This window comes from Acanthochromis polyacanthus, chromosome 14 (genome assembly GCF_021347895.1).
Source record: "Acanthochromis polyacanthus isolate Apoly-LR-REF ecotype Palm Island chromosome 14, KAUST_Apoly_ChrSc, whole genome shotgun sequence".
Lineage (NCBI taxonomy): Eukaryota > Metazoa > Chordata > Actinopteri > Pomacentridae > Acanthochromis > Acanthochromis polyacanthus.
Window position 1 is genome coordinate 5,641,182 of NC_067126.1, and position 19,061 is coordinate 5,660,242.

Sequence of the window (19,061 nt, forward strand, 5' to 3'; positions counted from 1 at the left end):
TTTGAAAAGAAGCTCACATCGACGGCCGATGTGATCCCAGTCTCTTAACTTCCAGCTTTTCCTCCAAAGACATTGAGGAAAATGGACATGAAAGCAAATAATCCACCTCGTTCATGCTAACGCCCGCCATAGCTTAACCTTTTCTCGCTGCGTCAAAGGCCTGTGGGCTGACTGAAGTTAGCCCAAATGATCAGTAAATCACGGGGGCGGGACATGACACCTGTCAATCACTTACAAGAACAAAATGAATGAAAGCGAACTGTATCTGCTGGGGCTGTAAAAAAATAAGCCCATTTAGAGATATTCTATGTTTTTCTTTTGACTGATTGGTGCTGTTGCTACCTTTGTTTTCACCTAAACTTAAAACAATCTGTTGTAAGTTATTTAAAAAATAATTTTCACATCTTTTTTGTGTTTGCCTGGGAGGGCTTAGCCCTGTTAGCCCATTTATACCAGCCGTCCCTGTCTAGATGTATATACGATGAATTTGCAGACATTACAGATTATTACAGTTTATTTTTGTTTTTGAGCATCCCACCTTTTTAAAAATGTTTTTTTTTCCAGACTTGTAACATTTTTTTGCTTTTTTTTTTACAGTGTCACTGCTGATTAAATCATCTAAATCACCATCTGTACTGGAATTTTTACGTAAATCACAGACAGAGGAGACCAGACCCACAGCTCAGAGTTTATTTGTGTTTATTGCTTGAACTACTCACGAATAAATACAAAACAAAGCCAGACTTGAGAGTAAAACAGATCACAACAGACACCTTTTATTATATTAACAGTCTCAGAGTTAAAACTTAAATTACACAAAACCAGGCAAAAAATAAAAGTCACTGTTTTTCTAGTGGTTTCAGTCTGGATGTTGTAAAATCAGCTGATTATCCAGCTAACGTACAGTGTTTAGGGTCGGTTAGAATCAGAGAAATTAGCTGTGATTCTTTGGCTGACTGACATTTAACTGATTATTTTTAATCAATATTAAAGAAGGTGGTGAAAATGTGGCGACTTCGCTGTAGATGCAGTTTTTATTCTAGTTTCTTCAGAGCAGATCTTCAGTAGAAGTCACAAACCTGAATGAAGTCATGTGACCATGGAGATCCTCGCCGGACGATGAAGTTATTCACACACAGTGGATCCTCACGTCTGAAAGATCAATAAATACTGTCTAAATATTAAACTCTGCAACAAGAAAACAGCTTCAGACTAAACAAAACTGGACTGAAAAGGGTCAGGTGGAGCATCTTGTTGTTTTTCTTGTTTCTAAGATGATTATTTTTGACATTTTAGGAACTTTCATGAGTGAAAAATGGTTAAAGAAAGGATTAAATTCAGTCCGTTGTGATCATGTGGTACAGCTGAGTCCAAAGATATGAGAATAGTTTGAAAATCTGTTGTATTTTTATGTAAAACTTGGAATTAATTAGGAGATTTGAAGATTTTGTAACATTTAAAAACACAAAAACCTGATTTAAAATCAAGAAGAAACATTTCAGATTTCACAAATGTTCTGAGAAAGTTTTCGGGGGGGAAGGGTTTTTAGGTTTTTTAGGTTTAGGTTGACAGTATTGTCTTTTCCTTTTCAAAAGTCCCCAAATTAGAAGAAATATGACCATGAAAACAAAAACAACCAAAATAAGACTCATAGTTCCCAAAATCAGGTGAACATTTACTCCCAAAAGACTGCAAAAAACTACCAAACTGAGACACAAAATGCCCAAAATGGCCTCAAAGAGATCTAAAATAACCAAAGTAAAATGGCCACAAAGACCAAAGAGACACAAAAACAACCAAAATAAGACCCAAAGTTCCAAAAATTACATCCAAAGAATGCAAAAACAACCAAAATGAGACCCAAAGTTCCCAAAATTAGATGAACATTTACCTCCAAAGAATGGAGAAACTACCAAAATGACACACAAAAGAAGAGACATAATTGCCCACAATGGAACTCAAAATAACTCAAACTTAGATACAAAATGTCCAAAATCAGACAGAAAATGACCACAGTTGGGCATAAAATTCCCCGAATTAGATTATAAATGACCAAAATAAAATGCAAAAAGACAACAGAGACACTAAAGAACCAAAATAAGACTCAACAGAGACACTAAACAACCAAAATACGACTCAAAGTTACTAAAATTAGACGAACATTTACCCCCAAAGAATGCAAGAACTACTAAAATGAGACACAAAATGACCTCAAAGAAAAGCCCAGAACGAAACTCAAAATGGCCAAAGTTAGACACAATGTCTCACCTGAGAAAAATCTGAGAGTAAAATCAGACAAAACTAAGCTAAAATAACATAATGGTGTCGGTGTTGTCTCCAAAGCTATAGTGGAGTGAACTTTGAGCAGTAAGGTTTGGGTGGATGCTGATTGAGTCCAAACTTCCATCTAGAAAACTAATGTCTCCAACAATTCTTAGGCTTTTAAACACCGATGAACATGGTTTGATTGGAAGTCAGTGTTAGACTTCTGGTCCGATCAGGAGGAGGCAGAACAGGAAGTAAATCTGCAAACCAAGACCTGAAGATCCACTGGTAAATGTTGTGAATCTGATCGTCAAACCTCCTTTTGTTTTGGTGAAATTCTGCACAAAAGAGCCCAAACTCGAAGCTGATTCTGACTCACTGCTCGTCTGTTTCATCTCTTAATATCTCTATTTAAACTTTTTAGCTGTTTCTCTTCTGTTTCCACATAAATACGAACCTGATGGATGGGAACTCGGAGACGCAGACCGATCTGACGTGGATCTCAGCCTGTCGGTAGAATGCTCCGGTGTTCTTCAGGCTGATGGAGTTGATCTCACACAGAGCTAGAGGATGAGCCAACACCGTCCTGTAGACCGTCGTATCCGTCCGACTGCAATAAACACACAGTAAACACACTAAATAACGTCCTCATAACACCGCAGAACACATCCAGATCATCAGCATCCATCACAGTTACTACCTCCAGTGTTTACATGCAGGATTAACAGCCTGTTTCTGCTTTATTTTCCCTCTTTAACTCACATAAATCTGACTGTGCAGGAAAGTCAGCCTGAAAATGGAGTAAAAAACGAGTGAACCGAGATGAACCCAAGCAAACAAACTTCTCTCTGCACCTGGCGAGGCTTTACAGTAGCTCAGCTCTGAAAATAGAAGCTGCAAACTCATCTTTTCTGGGAGGAAATTCGCTGAAAGACACAATCTACGAGCTGCACATGAGCCTGATGAATAGAGCGAGTCTGTCACTGCTCTACTTTAACTCCTGCTTTAATGTGAGGCTCAGATGCTGCTGTTAATGTTTGCAAAGAGGCGGAAAAAACTGCTGCACATGAGGCTTATTTTATGCAAGTTTAATACAACAACTGTACTGAGCTTTGTTAAGAGATCTTCCTGAAAGTTTGTCAAACTGATTCATATATATTTATGCATTTATAGCCCATTTATCGCCCAATCGAGGACAAAAAGAAGCCAGTTGCTTTGCAGTTAGGAAGGATATCTCCTTAAATTTTAGGAGAAAAACATCAGAAATACATCAGACAAAATCAAAACTAAAACTATTCTGAAGTGAGAATCACAATTTTATCCTCCGAGGTATATAAGAGCAAATTATGACCAGTAAAACATTCCTCTGGAAATGTTTATTTTGAAAACGAATCAACCTATATCTGCATTGCCGCCATGCAATTGGCTGATAGGATAATTGGATGAATGTGGGTCTGAAATCCTAGAAACACAACAAGGTGTCATGTATTTGGGCTTTCATTTCTTTTTGAGATTCATACCCTTTCTATTTTCTTGCTCTCCTGCGTTTTTGTTCGTACCTGGGTAGTTTGTGTCCCTATTCAGATAGTTCCTGTTTTATTTTGAAATTGCCTTTCCCTATTTGTTGCGTGTGTTTCTACTTCCGGTTTTTGTCTTGCTCAGATTAGTTTCTTTGGAGTCTCGCCTCTCCAATCAGTGTTTAAATGGTTTTCTAATTTAGTGTTTTTTGGAGCCTTTCTCTGTTTGTTTGTTTTTTAATTATTATTTCTTGCTTTGGTTTATTTCTTGTTTCTGTTATCTTTTTGGATTTTTAGCTCATTTTTTGGCTTCAGATTGTTTTTTTATCAGCTTTTTGATTAAAGTTCATTTGTTGGTTCTGTCCTTAACTGCAGGTTTTTTCGTCTCTTCTAACCTCCCTCTGTTTTTCTTAGTCTGTGTCGTTTTCACGCTCCTCTTCAGTTACTTCCTGTTTTATTTTGAAATCACCTTCCGTCTTTGTCGCTTGTGCTTTCACTTCCGGTCACTATTTCTAGTTGATTTGAGGAGGAAAATATGAGAAACTTGTTAAATCTAAACTCAAAGGCTTAAAGTCGGAAGTTTGAGTTGTAGAGGAGCATCTCTAAGCAGTGAGAGTTTTCTCTGGGTTAGAGGGAGATTTTTTTTGGCTGTTTTTTGTGTTTCTGAAGCTGCTGATGTTCTTGGATTTCCCCCCAAAAGTCTCTAGAGTTTATTCAGTAGAGATTATAAAGCAAACAAACATCCAGCCTTGTTGTTGAGAGACATCAGACTGGTCAGATCGGACTGAAAACTTCAATAACTAAAATAAACAACAAGGAAACATCTCAGGATGAGCAAAACATCGAACCTAAACAGCTCAACTCTGGACAAACTTGGCCTCGTCTGATGGACCCTTATTTCTGTTGAACTTGGCATCAACAGCATATATCTACGGAGCTGATCTGTCGTCTGTCAACAGTCCAGGCTGCTGCTGCTGGATTTCTTGGCTCATTTTTTATCCATTACTAACCATCAGTCATCACTGACCATCTGAGTTCCTTTATGTCTTCAGTTTAACATTTTCTCATGGATTATTCCAGCTGGATGATGCTCGATGCAGCAAACAGAGTTATGTTCAGTTTGTTTACAAATTCCCTCTATCAGATTGGCGCCGTTTGACATTCAACTGGACCAAACTGCACAAGAGCTGCCAGAACATAGCTCAGCCTTTGCTTCTCTTGAACTGTGTGACTCTGAGGGTCTTTTACCAGGTTTTGAGAAAGTTTAAAGACTTTTGTTTGACTGAAATCTACTCGTGGTTTGTGGAAGAATGTTAGTCACTAGATAAAGGTGCTTTTGATAAGTCTGGGTTTCAGAGCTTTTATTTTGATAATGTCTTGTTTGAGTAACATCTTCTTCTCTCAGTTCCTTCTTTCTGTGATTCATGTTCATTACTTAGCAGTTTTAAAACAAAACCAGTTGTTTCAACTTTAACTAAACAGCGTCCACATTGCTGTGTTTTGTTGCTTTTCTTTGGGGGCTTGTCCGGGATGCAGGCAACAATCTGAGGCAGCGAATTACACCTGTAAATATGTAAACTGAATGGCCTCTCCAGCCACCAGAACATGGTTTAAATCCAACAGAATGCCTCTGGGACATGGTACAAGGAAAAAGTGCAGCAACAAATCTGATGTAGTCAAGTCAACTTGAAACAAATGGTCAAACTGTCTTTTCAGATCCATGACGAGTGTGGTGTTCCTAATAAAGTGGTCAGTGACGCTAGAAGAGGACTTTTTGTAGTCTAGAAAATAACCAAAGCCAAACAGCCAAAATGACCAAAGAGACACAAAAACAACAAAAATAAGACTCAGAGTTCCCAAAATTAGACATTTACCTCCTACAATCCAAAAACTACCAAAATGACCTCAAAGACATGATCATGAAGTTGTAAAATAACCAAAATGAGACACAAAATGATGTGTTTCACTGATGTCAGTCTAATATTTGCCTAGTTTGTCTTATAAAACAACACGTTTTTTGTGCTTGTGTTAGACGTGGAACCTACAGTCTGAGTCTCTGTTCGGTTCCCAGGTTCTCCGTCATAAGCGTCACTTCAACTTCAGCACTTTTATCCAGAGGAGAAACTTCCAGCTGCAGCAGGATGTGATGAGCTGAGGACAGTTAGAAAGACTTTTATTATGAAATACCATAAGAACCAGTCAGTATGTTGTTTCAAGTAACCTGAGAGAAAACTAGATATCTGCCCCGTACCGGTTCTGTTTCTGGGTTTTAGAAAATCTTACTGGTGACTAAAGACTTTAGCCAGTTCTTTATAGTTTTATTTATATGACGCCAAGTCACGACATGAATCATCTCATGGCAACAACATAGTAGAGACCTTATAAAGTTTAAACAGAGAAACCCAATTAATCCAGGATTTCCTTTGAGCACATACTGAGAAGAAATCATAGACTGTATATAAAGATGGACGTAGCATCTGGCTCCAAAATTGAAGCCCACCTCGAAGTGTCAAAAACTTGCAATATCACGCCGTCCGCTAGGGTTGGCTACAAAAAGCTTTTGCTCCATAGACCCCAAATTCATCCAGCCTCTATATACCGCTTTATCCTCATTAGGGTTGTGGGGGGTGCTGGAGTCTATCCCAGCTGACTCAGGTGAAGGCAGGTGACAGGACAGGTCGCCAGCCTGTCACAGGGATACATATACAGACAAACAATCACACTCACATTCACACCTACGGGCAATTTAGAGTTATCAATTAACCTCAGCATATTTTTGGACTGTGGGAGGAAGCCGGAGTACCCAGAGAAAACCCACACATGCACAGGGAGAACATGCAAACTCCATGCAGAAAGATCCCAGGCCAGGATTTGAACCAGGGATCTTCTTGCTGCAAGGCGAAAGTGCTAACCACTACTCCACTGAGCAGCCCCCCCAAAATTCATTTTTGGAAAAAATAAAATTTGATAGACTGATGTTCTACAGCTCAGGATTTTTTTCCCGTTAGTTTTCATGGTCAAAATGAGAGATCAGGTGGCCGATCTTAAAATAAATCAATACTGAATTTTAAATAAATCGTTAAAGTTGGTGGAGCCAGGGGGCGTGGCTATACTTGATTGACAGTCCCATTGACTGGTCCTGCTCCTAGTTGCTCTCCGGTCCAGTCTGTTTGATGACGCTTTTTACGTCAAAATCCAAAATGGCGACCAGGAAGTAGCAAAATCCGGGCTTCATTTTCTCGGCGTTGAAACTAACGGGTGACGTCACGATTAGTTCACGCCTGGAAGAAACCAAAAACCTTCTCTTTATTAGGAAGGACAAAAACAAACAAACACCGCTTCTTCTTCTTCTTCTTAGTCACCATCTTTGTCTTCTTGTTGTTGCTGTTTTTCTCCTTCTTGTTCTTTTTCTTCTTCTAGTAGTTGTTTTATTCTTTGTCGTCATCTTCTCTTTACTCTTCTTCAAACAGTTGCTCTTGTTCTTGTTTTTCTTCATCTTTTTGGTCTTCTTTAGTCAGGTTTTTGTTCTTGTTCGGCTTCTTCGTCTTGTTGTCATTCTTGTTCTTGCTGTAGTTCTTGTTCTTGTTTTTCTTGTTCTTTGTCTTCTTTTTCTTCTAGTAGTTGTTCATCATCTTCCTCTGGTTGTTCTTCTGGTTCTCATTGTTTTTCTTCTCCTTTCTCTTCTTTTTCTAGTTCATCTTTTTGTTGTTCTTGTTCTAGTTCTTTTCCTGTGTATCTTCTTTTTTCTTCATCTTCTTGGTCTTCTTATTTATTCTTGTTCAAGTACTCATTCCTCTTATGGTCCTAGTTCTTGTTGTTCTTACTGTTCTTCTTCTTGATCATCTTCCTGTTCTTCTTCTTGTACTTCTTGCTCTTTTCTTGTTCATCTTCTTGTTTTTCTTGTTGTTCTTTGTCTTCTTTTTCTTCTTCCCTAAGTAGTCGTTCATCATCTTCTTGTTCTTCTAGTTTTCATTGTTTATCTTCTCCTTCCTCTTCTTGTTTTTCTTCTTCATCTTCTTGGTGTTCTTCATTCTTGTTCTAGTTCTCGTTGTCCTCTTATTTTGCCACATATAAAAGCTCAGATTATAATTTGTGTTGGTTTTGTGGAAATCCGACATCTTGCAGGTATTAAAGGTTTGATTCAACTCTGCTTATACACATCTTTGACATCTGATTTATACAATCCTGAGCCACAAATATTGTTTTGTTCTTTTTGTTTAAACTTATTCTGCCTCTTTGTCTCACAAACAAACCCAAACACTCACCGCAGAACGGAGGAGAAGACGTCGTGAGGAGGAAAACTTTCTGTTCTTTAGGGATCGGAGATGTTTCAGCTATTCCACTGTTTTTAGATAAACCTGAAACACAAACAGAAGATACAGAAACACAATAAAACAGGCGCTACTGATGCTTATTATACATTGTAGAGAAATATGAGCCAACAGAACCTGAATCTGAATCTCATAGTTTGAATTTGAGTTGTCCAATCTGAGTATTTGTATTCTTGTTCTTTTTGTTCCTCTTTTCCTTCTTTTATTCTAGCTCTTGTTCTTTTTCCTTTTCTTATTGTCATTCTTCTTGGTCCAGTACGTCTTGTTCTTCGTTTTCTTATTCTTGTTTTTGTTCTTCTGCTTCTTGCTAGTTTCCTTTATTTCTTCTTCTTAAATTCTGGCTTCTATAATATAATCAGAATAACCTGAGGCTGACCAGTACTATTCTAAACTACATCATAATAAACTGCATTAATGTGCTCTTTTTCTTTTTCTCCTTGTTTCAGTTCTTCTTCTTGTTCTTCTTCTCCTCTGTGTTTTTTATGTTTTTCTTGGTCTTTTTCTTGTTCCTCTTGTTCTTCTTCTTGTTGTTCATCTTGTTTTTGTGTTTTTTTCTCATTTCTTCTCAGTCATATTCTTCTTCTCCTTGTACTAGTCCTGCTTGTTGTTCTTCTAATTCTGGTAAAATTCTGGCTTCCAAATTCCAGACCAGAGTTAAACTAATAATTATGGTTAATAAACTGCATTATGAGAATTAGCTGCATGTGCTACATTAGTAGGAACAGAGAAAGCAGAAACCCATAGTAGTCACAGCATATCAACTATTAACAGAACCTTTCACTGCTATAATTCTGTAATTTTAGTATAAAAAGCCAGATATGCTTTAGATAAAATTCTTTCAGTCTTAATGTTTCAGGAACGGAACATTAAACCCACAGTAACAGCAGATTTAAAGCACCTCCAGTGTTTTTCTGACCTATAACTGGACACGTTCCTTTGAAGACGTCGCAGTCGACACAGTCTCCGTCCAGGAAGTCCTCGTAGGTGGAACATGGGATCCCGACCAGCGGACAGGATCCGTTCAGGGCACTCATGTAGACGTGCAGCGCCCTCATGTGGTCGCAGATCACGTAGCCGTACACTGGAAAGTACACAAGAACTGACAACACACAGGAGCTCTGAGGCAGCTACGGGTCTGCACAGCCACAACATGCACTGATTAAAGCCGGCTTAAAGTCTTCAGGTTCTACCTGGTGCAGGACTTACTAGAGGGGAACCTGGATCGAGCACATCCGGTTTGGTCCTTCCCTCCATTCAGGAAAAAGTCCACATGACCGACGGGGATGGAGATCCCAAAGTCTGTTGGAGAACAAACCACAGTTACAACTGTAGAAGAACCTCCAAAAACCTTTTGGGTTCCTCACCATCACCACTGTGGAGGAACCTTTGGAGCTCAAATGCTTAATCATGGAAACCCTTGTTGTTCTTCTTCTACTCCTACTTCCTGTTCAAGTACTTGTTCTTTTTTCTTTTCTTGTTTGTTTTATTTTTGTTCCTTATCTTCTTTTTCTTCCTGTACTTGTCCTCTTGTTCAGCTTTTACTTGTCTTAGGTTTTGTTTAGTTGTTCTTCTTCCTCCTGTTCTTCGTCTTCTTCTTTTTGTTCTTTGCCTTTTTGTTCTTGTTGTTTTACTTCTTATTCTTTGTCTTGTTTTAGTTGGTGTTTGTTTTGCTCCTCATCTTCTGATCTCCTTCTACTTGTTCTAATATTTGACCTTCTTTGTCTTCTTCTTGTTCTACTTCTTGTCGTTCATTTTTGTCTTCTTGTTTTAGGTTTTATTTCTGTTGTTATTCTTCCTCTTGTTCTTCTTCTTCTTTGTCTTTTTGTTCTTCCTTTAGTTTTTGTTGTTCTTTTTCTTGCTTTCGTTGGTGTTTTTGTCTTCTGTTCTTCTACTTGTTCTAATACTTGTTGTCTATCTTCGTCTTCTTCTTGCTCCAGCTTTGTTTGTCGTTATTGTTTTCTTCTTCTTCATCTTGTTCTCCTTCTTTTTTTCCTTCTTATTCTTGTTCTACTTCCTGTTATTCTTCTTAATCTTCTTTTTCTTCTTTGAGTATTTGTTAATCATTTTGTCTTCCTCTTTTAGGCTTTGTTGTTCTTCTTCCTGTTCTTCTTCTTCTTGTTTCAGTTCTTATTGTTATTTTTCTCTTTTTACTTCTTCTAGTACTCATTTATCTTTGTTTTTTCAAACTTCTTCTTGTTTTAGGTTTTGTTGTTGTTGTTCGTGTTCTTTTTATTCATTTTCTTGAACTTGCTCTTCTTGTTTTAGTTCTCATTCTTTTTCTTATTCCTCATCTTTTTCTTCTGTCACTTGTTCTTTGTCCTCTTCTCATTTTAGGTTTTGTTGTTATTGTTCTTCATCTTCTTCCTGTTTTTCTTTCATCTTTATATTATTTTTCTACTTGTTTTTCCCCTCTCTCTTCTTTTTGTTCTCATTGCTGTTGTTGAACATTTTTCTTTACCCCCAAACATAACAAAAAAGTATGACACAATGTCGTATTTACGTATTTTAAAATCTGAGATTTGCCAACGTTAGTCTTCATAAGATGAACAAGAAACTTTGCCTTTGATAGAAAAACTACAAGAATGTGTTTGTATGAATTAAACATTTCATTTTAAAGAGGAAATTTGTTCTTCTTGAAGCTACAGAATTTTACAAAAACTGTTTTCTTTAAGAATTGAAACAACAAATCTGTTTCTAATGTCTCTTCTCAAACACAAACCTCAGCATGTTTATGAAAAACATCTGCAGCTTTTCAGTGGCTCATTCTCACATGTGAATAAAATATGTCTTCTAAGGCTTCTTTTATTAAGAATCTAGCATCAAAACCAGTGAAAGTTCCTCTCACAGTCGGAGTCGGTGTGGATGGCGTCGACAAACTGAGCGTCAGACGGATCCAGCCGGTCGAAGGTGTCGGCTCCTTTAAACATGGGTCCAGCAGGGTCGAGGCCTGGAAGACGAAACGCAGGAAAAATCTGTTTAAAAGTTAAAAATCTTTCAAATTAAAGCACAGAACTCACAGAATAACTCAGGAGGATTATTTCCCTGCAGTTCTGTGGTAATAAAAGTCCTGAATCTGTAGTGAAACGTGACGTCAAAGACAGGAGTTTTTGTTTTCTGCTGTTTCATTTTGGTTTCATGTTGTTCCTTAAATAAAGTCTGGCTCTGGTTTCTGTGGTGATGTTTAACTGCATGGAAATTTGCTTTGTGGGAATCAAACTGCTGCTGCTGTTTTTAGGAAGCAGCTGGAGAAAGTAAATATTAAAACCAAAGAAACCCAATTTACAGTAAACGGTGCGTTCGGTTGGATTCAGCCTTAAGCTTCACTTTCCTCTTTGTTTCTGTTTTCTGTTGAATTCCTGCTGCTTTAGGGGTTTTTTTCATAATTTTTTCTTACATTACCTTATTTTCATGAGATAATCTCAAGAGATCAAGCAAAAACATGCACAGAAAAGAGTTCATTCTCAAACTCTGACAGTCCTGAAAAAAACAAACATTTACGGTCAAAAGTGAAGCTTAACGACTGTTTTTTTTTTTTGGTTGCATTTCATGATTTTCCAAATGTATTCCGGTCGGCAGCTGTGAAGCCTCCGAACAGCGTCGCATTAAAACCGACACAAGCGTCTCCACTCAGACAGAAAGACCTGAAATAAACAAGAGAACAGAGGAGCTTTGTGTTCCTCTTATCAAAGTGCCGTTGTTCTTTGAAGAACCAACAGATCTTCCAAAGGGACCTTCACTGTCCTGCTGTTCAAACACCCAAAAAACAAATCGTAGAAGTTCCCTTCATAGGTCGTGTTTCTATTATATTATGCATTAGGTCATAAGGTTTTGATAAGCACATTTTATTTTGAAAAGCATATTTCACAAACCATGATCACTGGTTGTACAAGATTTCCATTTTGGGGCTCTGATATAATGGGAGCCAATGAGAGTTCTGGGTGAAGCATTCGTTGCTCTGTGATGATTTAGGAAAAAACATAAATCCTACAAAGATATCTACATTTTCACAATTTATAATAAGAATAAAAAAGCTAAAGGAATAACAATAAGTGAGCTTCAGTGATGTTTTCAGTTCAACTTTACACCTGGAGACATGATTTGCGCTAAAAAAAATCACAACTTAAATTGATTTCTTTAATTGATAACATGCAATTAAATGAAGTTTGTCCAAATCCAGTTAACAAGTTTAAGTTAGATGAACTTAAATCGTCTCAAATGGACACTTTGCATTTAATCAACGTCATTTTAATGAAAATCAACAACAAATGTTTCAAATATTTGATTCACCAGAATGTAAAAAAAACCTTGATTATCTCATTAGACTTGCTGTTCTTTTCTTTTCTTCAGAATAAAATGGAATTCTTTTATTCCTGTCCATTTTATAAAATACCATCAGAAAGTATAAAATATAAAAAGCTGCATATGAAAGAGCATCAATGGAACCTTGTAAAGACGGTTCATTTGGTGTATTAAGAACTGTAAAAACTTCTGGACATTCTGCTCAACATAAATGGAAAAATTAACACTTAAGCTAGTGAAGAAAATTACTTACAAAGTGCAGCTGAATGTAAACGTGTGTTTTCAGTAAATAAATACCAGCTGCATGACTGAATAGCTGCAAAGGTGTCGATGTTTCCAGATTCTGTAAATATAAACGGTTGATTTGCAGCAGAAAAATTGAAGGAACTTGGATTTTCTGACTCCAAAAGAGCAGTAAATCTAATTTTTCCAAACTAGAACACCAGATTAAAGGAACAAAATGTGATTTCAAACTGATAGAATCCACTAAAAGTGAACTAGATCAGGTGTTCTGGACTCACCTGTGATTCGTCCGATCTTCCCTTCAAACAGAGTTCCAACAAAACCGGCAACATGAGCTCCCAGACTGACGCCGATGAAGTGGAACTGCTCCAGTTTACAGCCGTGTTTCTGTCGGAAAAGACCACATATATGCTCACATTTTCACATTCTGTTCAAATCTTTTAAAGTTAGCTGAACTTCTTAACCCTCCTGTTATGTTGTGGGTTAAATTTACCCATTTTAAAATAAAAAACAAAAATGTAAAAATGAATAAATGTTATCAACATATAAAGTGAAAATGGTTCATTTCACCCTGAACAGAAGAAGAGGTGTCTCGTGTTAATTTATCGATTCTATAAAAAGGAAGAAATTCAACATGTAAAATAAATTTAAAAAAAAATCAATGTCATGTAAAACTATTTTATTTTATAGGTAGGTCTGTCCAGTTTACATTAAAAAAAAGTTTGTATTTTTAATGACAAATGAGTGTTTTATCCTCATTGAACCCTGAGAGCTAAAGAACACCACTGCTCTAAATATTGGTAGACATGTTTTAAATGGAGTTAACCATGAGATATAAACGGGGTTACTGGGATTTTTTGGTTTCTGACATGTTTTGGATAATTAAACATGCAATCAGTCGACCATCATTGCTGTTCCTGAGAAATGAACCCGACAAGAGGCTTAAAAACACGAATCAATGGGACTTAAGTTGATTTCGTCTCCGTGTAATAATGTGGTTTGCTTCTATCTCCAGGTTACAGTTTAATTAAGCTCATTTATTTGCACTCTTATATGGTTATTTTTTAAAAGTTTTGAGGATCTGCACCACTGTGCTTTGGCACTTTCTGGTGGAAATTCAACAGAGTACTACTTAAATTTACTTCTAGTGCTTCTATTATTCTTTTGTTTGTCGCTTTGGGGTCTTGGTGACCACAGGAAACCTTATCTTGTCTTTTCTTGATTAAATCAGAGAGTTCCAGGGTAGAAAAAGGGAAGATCGGTCCACACAAATTAATCCGTGAAGCTCTGTCGAAACAGTTTGGTAAAACGTCAAAAAAAGTGATTCTAACTTTTGTAGAATTTCCACAACACACTTCTACTTGTGAGAGTTCTGGATGATAATTCTAATTTCAGTGGGTCCGAGGCGCTAGAATCCAACAAAACACCAAAAATATAATCAGAATTTATGCAGAGAAAACCCCAAACACCTCAATCTAATGAGAAATGTTCGAGTCAGTAACCAGGTTCTTCTATTAAGTGAAAAAGTGCTTTTCAAAAACGTACCAAAAACACGCATTCAGGTGGATTTAAAGGAACAGAAGCTTCTCCATCAAATGTATGAGTCTAATAATCTGAAACATGAGTTTCTTTCTTACTGATGGAAGCTTCAACAGATTAAAGTTTGTGCTTTCAGTGTTCTGTCGGTCCTTTAAGATGTTAAAACATCTGATAGTCATAACGTTTCTCCCTCTACTCCTGAACTAATCATGTAACGTAGTCATGGGTTGATGACTTCATGGGTTTCTCGGTCGTAGATCTCTTTAAACCTCAATGAGATTACAACTATTTAGCTCAACTTCATGTTATTTTTAGCACCAAAACCAGAAGAAAACTCTGGATATTTAATAATTCTGTTACCTGCAGCTGGTTGATGAGGACGGAGATCTGTAGCGCCACCTCCTTGTAGTTCTCCACCACCAGGTTGTAGGCAAACGAAGCTCCGTAGATCCAGTCCACCACCAGAACGTTGATGTCCTGAGCCCTGAGCAGAGCCCGGCCCAGCTCCTTCACCCAGGACGGCTTACTGCCCAGAGCCCTGCAGGGGTTGGGGCAGTTAATGGAGCCAAAGAAGGGCAAAAAGATGCAGAAGAACATCGCAGAACTTTAAAAGGAACTGGTTTTAGGAGGTTGAGGACCCTTTAAAACCATCTGTGCTCATGCAGTTGTTGAATAAAAATCTTCTAAACTTGAGTTTCCTGGTTTTCTTCTGCCAATTCCTTGAGTTTTTTTTGTAAAATTAAGGCCAGTGGACATTTAATTTTTTTAAAAATGTAAAAGAATGTGTTAAAACGATCCTTGAACCAAGAACATTTATGGCCAAAAGTCAACATCTAGAACAAGAACTGAGTGACGATCTAAAAGCTTCAATTAGAAGAGCATTAAAGTGAACGGTCTTTAAGAAAATATTCTAACAATGTTCTGTGACAACAAAGAATGTTCTCATTAAGAACGTTATCACCAAACGTTTTAGGAACATCTTTAGTTGTCCCACCTTTAAGAGGAACGTTCGGGGAACAAAAGAAAACATCAGGAGAACTGTAATTTGACGTATTAACAATGGTAGAACATTCTGCCTGCAATGTTCAGAGGATGTTTTGGGGATGTTGCTGCTGAGAACGTCCTTCTTTAGAACGCTCCTATGGTGTTTTATGTTGAGCGTCATTGGAGGACTTGATCGTGCCTCTAAGAAGAACATTCTGGGAACTAAAAGAAAACATCTGAAGAACTTTCTCGTAATGTTTCTGGAACCTAAAACTGTGACTTCAGCTGGAAGACTTGGTTTACGGAAGTTAAAGTGCCAAAAAACACCTGATGTCTGTCTCTGTGACATTAAATGTTCAAGACTCAATAAGGAACCACCAGAATTACGGTAGAAACACGTTTAGTTGTGATTTATGAAGAGTTTTACTGCTTTGTTAGTTCAGATTGAACTGACAAACAACCAGATGCAGCAGATGTTGATGTGTTGTTAGCTCATGTCTTCACAACTGAGCCTCACAAACTTTAAAGAGGTCAGACTTTACAACAAAACATAGAAATCTGTCAAAAGAGATCACAGAAAATGATCTAATTATGGCAAAAAGAAAAAGTTTGAACCCCTGAGCTCACCTGTATCCGTGGACGATGACTTTGGTTGGCCTGGAGACGTTGAAGTCGGAGGTGTGCTTGCTGAGAGCGTCCTGGCTGAACCTCTGAGCACAGTCCAGGGTTCTCCTGGTCAGCAGCAGGTACTGGACCTGCAGCTTGGATCGGTGCTGCCGGTACTCCGTCCACGTGGTGTTGTTCAGTTCTGCGCACTCATCCTCCTCCTGACCTCCATCCAGACCTGGAGGACACAAGAACACGGCGTCTGTTAAACATCATCAACAAATGGAGTCAGATGGACGTAGATAAAGTCATGAAGCAAACGTCCACGTTTGTCATCGCAGTCTGGAGGTGAATCACTGCAGCATGAATCTTTGCCACGATAAACAATCCCACGTTTAGGTGCTTTCACAGAGTAGTTACAAGTAGATCTGTTCTTGTAAATTTGACAAAACCTGCCGGGTCAAAAAGAAAAATGCAGCAACTTGACTTAACTGACAGTTTTACTGCATTAATCTGAGACATTTTTAAGGCTCAAAGCAACGTTTCTCAACCGTTTGATCAGTTCCAGATGTCAAATCATTGATTAAAAACTCTGATGTAATAATCTAAAAATGTCATTTATAATGATACATTAACCATCTGTGCTTTTACTTTTGATATTTTGGTCCATTTGGCTGTTTAAGGAGAATTCTGACTGGATCCGTCTGACAGTTTAGCGGTGAGTCAAACAGAAACCAGAAGAGGATGTGAATTCCAGTAACGTCATGATGCAACATTTACTCCCACAAACACACTTCACAGTTTAACAAATACACGTAAACGCTGAAAACAACACCTACATAATAAATTCCTTTTAAAGTGTATTTATCTGTTTAATTCCATAAAGTTCACAAAGTGACTCTGAAACTACAAAATCATTTCTTTGCCTGCTCAGAATAATTCTCACTGTATAATTATTCACGATTATTTAGTGTTTTTTCACAAGCACACCTTATTGTCTTCAAAAAATATACTCAAACACAGAAAAAACACCTTATTCAGATGATAAAGTTCTTATTCAGGGGTTTTTTCTGCATATGATTCAAAGAAATTCATGAAAGTGACTCTGAAACTGCAGAAATCAACTGTCTGCACGGTCAAAATCATTCTAATCACATCATAATTTAATGTTTTAAAAGCAAACACACTTTTCTCTCTTTAAAAATGGATTCAAACACAGAAAAATACCTTTTTTAAATGTTAAAGTTCATATTTTAGTTAATTTATCCACAAATAATTCAATAAAATTTACAAAAGTGAATCTAAAACTGCAAAAACCACCAATGTGCATGGTGGTCAAAATCATTCTAATTAGGTCATTTTTCAATTTTTTAAAACAAACTCACTTTATTCTATTTTTAAAAATCTATTCAAACACAGAAAAAATACCTTATTTTCATGTTAAAGGTGTTATTTTAACGTATTTATCCATGTTTCATTCAAATAAGTTCACAAAAATGACTGAAACTACAAAACTCTTCTATTTGCATGGTCTAAATCAATCTAATTACATCATTATTTAATTTTTCAAAAACAAGCACACTTTATTCTCTTTAGAAATACAGTCAAACAGAAAAAAACACCTATTTTACATGATAAGATCCTTATTATGGTGAATTTATCTGCATACAGTCAATTCATTTTTAAAAAAGCGGCTCTGAAACTGCAAAAATCACCTATTTTTCTGTTTACAATCATTCTAATTCTATGATTAATCACAGATTTCACAGTAAACTGCTCCATAAATCTGCATTACGGTAAGCAGGAGACTTATGTAAGAACACCAGGGAGCCAAATCCCTGCTGTTCCTGCTGGACTGAAACATCAACAGCGTGAAAAACGCCAAAGATTCCTCCACTTACTGCCCACCAGAGATGAGACGGAAACCAGCAGGAAGCAGAGCAGGAAGGTTTGGAGTCGTGGAGACATTTCTGCACCTACAGAGGAGTGAAGAAAGCCTGGAGCTGCTTCGGTCGGTGGATGGAGATCAGCTGTGAGCTCCAGTAAATCCCAGCTCTGGACAAAAACCTCTAAGTGGCGACCGGCTGGCACCGAGCCAGGAAGGAATCCATCAAAATAAAAGCACAAACCAAGCAGATTCCTCCACGTTCAACCTCTCCCCGTCTCCTTGTTGCTTAGCTACATTCTGCTTTTCCCTCTTTCTTTCCTTCAGACTGGGTTTGTTCTGCAGCCAACAAGTGTCTGGAGGTCTTTGCCTGGTGCTGAATCCGTGACTTCATTCGTGTTCAATGGCTGTTTGTTTGAGTCGCTGGACTGTGGTCGGAGTGGGAGGACCCTGTTTGATGTTTGTCGGCGGCCAAAGTGAGCAGAGGTCACCGTGGAAACCTGATAATCAACCATCAGCTGACTGACTGTTCCATTGTCTTTTACATAATCGGTGGTTTTCCGTGAACGTGCCGGAAGAAAAGTGGATCAGAGATTGTTCAGAGGAAGTGGTTTCCCAGAGACTCACTTTAAAATGTTCAGATTTACATCATGAGAAGCTGGTTTTTAGTCCCACAACATGAGTGGGAGGAAAACACACAAAAAGTACACAAACCACAAAACTTCCACTTTTTAAGGAAAGCTGATTATTTAACCCTTTAAGCTTCAGTCAATTCCAGCCGTTTTCAGTACAAAAAATCGCTAATATTCTATTTTTAAATAAAAAAAAATTACGAAAAATACGGGGAATATTGGACACGCATCGGGAGGTGCATTTCCTTGAAAACGACCGATTCGGGGATTTTATACCGACTTCAGGACATGTTTTGGACAAAATAGTTTACTGGCTTGTGTCATCTGATGTAAAAGGTTGGATTATGGCCGTTTTTTGTGGAATCTTTTTTTTGTGTGTAATAATAAACCCGGAAATGTGAGTCGCGCTGTGTGCGTTGAAGCCGTGTATAGAGAACGGATGGATGAATATTTGTTTTTGTCGGACAAATGTGTTTTTCTCACCCGCTGTGGTAATCGCATCTGAAAGTGGTTTATACCAGCGGATTCATGAGAATCTAAGCTTTCCATCGGTGTATAGTGTTTGTATAATCGCGTTTGCAGCCGTCGGACATTCTTGAAATTCCTATGCAAATTAGTAGGTGTACCGCCGGCGGTACACTGAAGCTTAAACATAAAAAACTGTTTAAATGCGTTTGTAAATGTATTGTAATTTCACATATTTTCCCTTTTTATTAAACCATCCTGTTGTCTTCATTTACAGGTACTGAAAATAATCTAA

At 37.6% G+C, this 19,061-nt stretch overlaps 1 protein-coding gene across 2 annotated transcripts; it reads right to left on the reverse strand.

The window, feature by feature from the left end:
• Positions 1-682: 682 nt before the first annotated feature.
• pla1a (phospholipase A1 member A) lies at positions 683-19,018 on the reverse strand. Of its 2 annotated transcripts, none has more exons than XM_022218100.2 (11): positions 17,686-19,018; positions 15,806-16,022; positions 14,555-14,732; positions 12,934-13,042; positions 10,959-11,060; positions 9,320-9,412; positions 9,030-9,212; positions 8,048-8,140; positions 5,828-5,933; positions 2,723-2,875; positions 683-1,152 (listed from the first exon to the last, which is right to left on the reverse strand). In XM_022218100.2, exons 1-11 carry the CDS (start codon positions 17,750-17,752, stop codon positions 1,062-1,064), a joined length of 1,392 nt encoding a protein of 463 aa, XP_022073792.2. In that variant the 5' UTR covers positions 17,753-19,018; the 3' UTR covers positions 683-1,061. The 2 variants fall into 2 exon arrangements, with proteins under 2 accessions (XP_022073792.2, XP_022073793.2); XM_022218101.2 differs by having other exon boundaries at positions 9,030-9,194; positions 17,686-19,014.
• Positions 19,019-19,061: the final 43 nt, after the last annotated feature.

Excerpts from the sequence above, each read along its gene's own strand:
- pla1a (XM_022218100.2), bottom strand. The coding sequence starts at position 17,752 with ATGTCTCCACGACTCCAAACCTTCCTGCTCTGCTTCCTGCTGGTTTCC. Across the intron at positions 9,213-9,319 it reads TCGATCCAGGTTCCCCTCTA|TTCTTGTGTACTTTCCAGTG; the intron begins GTAAGTCCTGCA and ends GTGTGTTGTCAG. Across the intron at positions 1,153-2,722 it reads TCCGAGTTCCCATCCATCAG|ACGTGAGGATCCACTGTGTG; the intron begins GTTCGTATTTAT and ends TTGATCTTTCAG.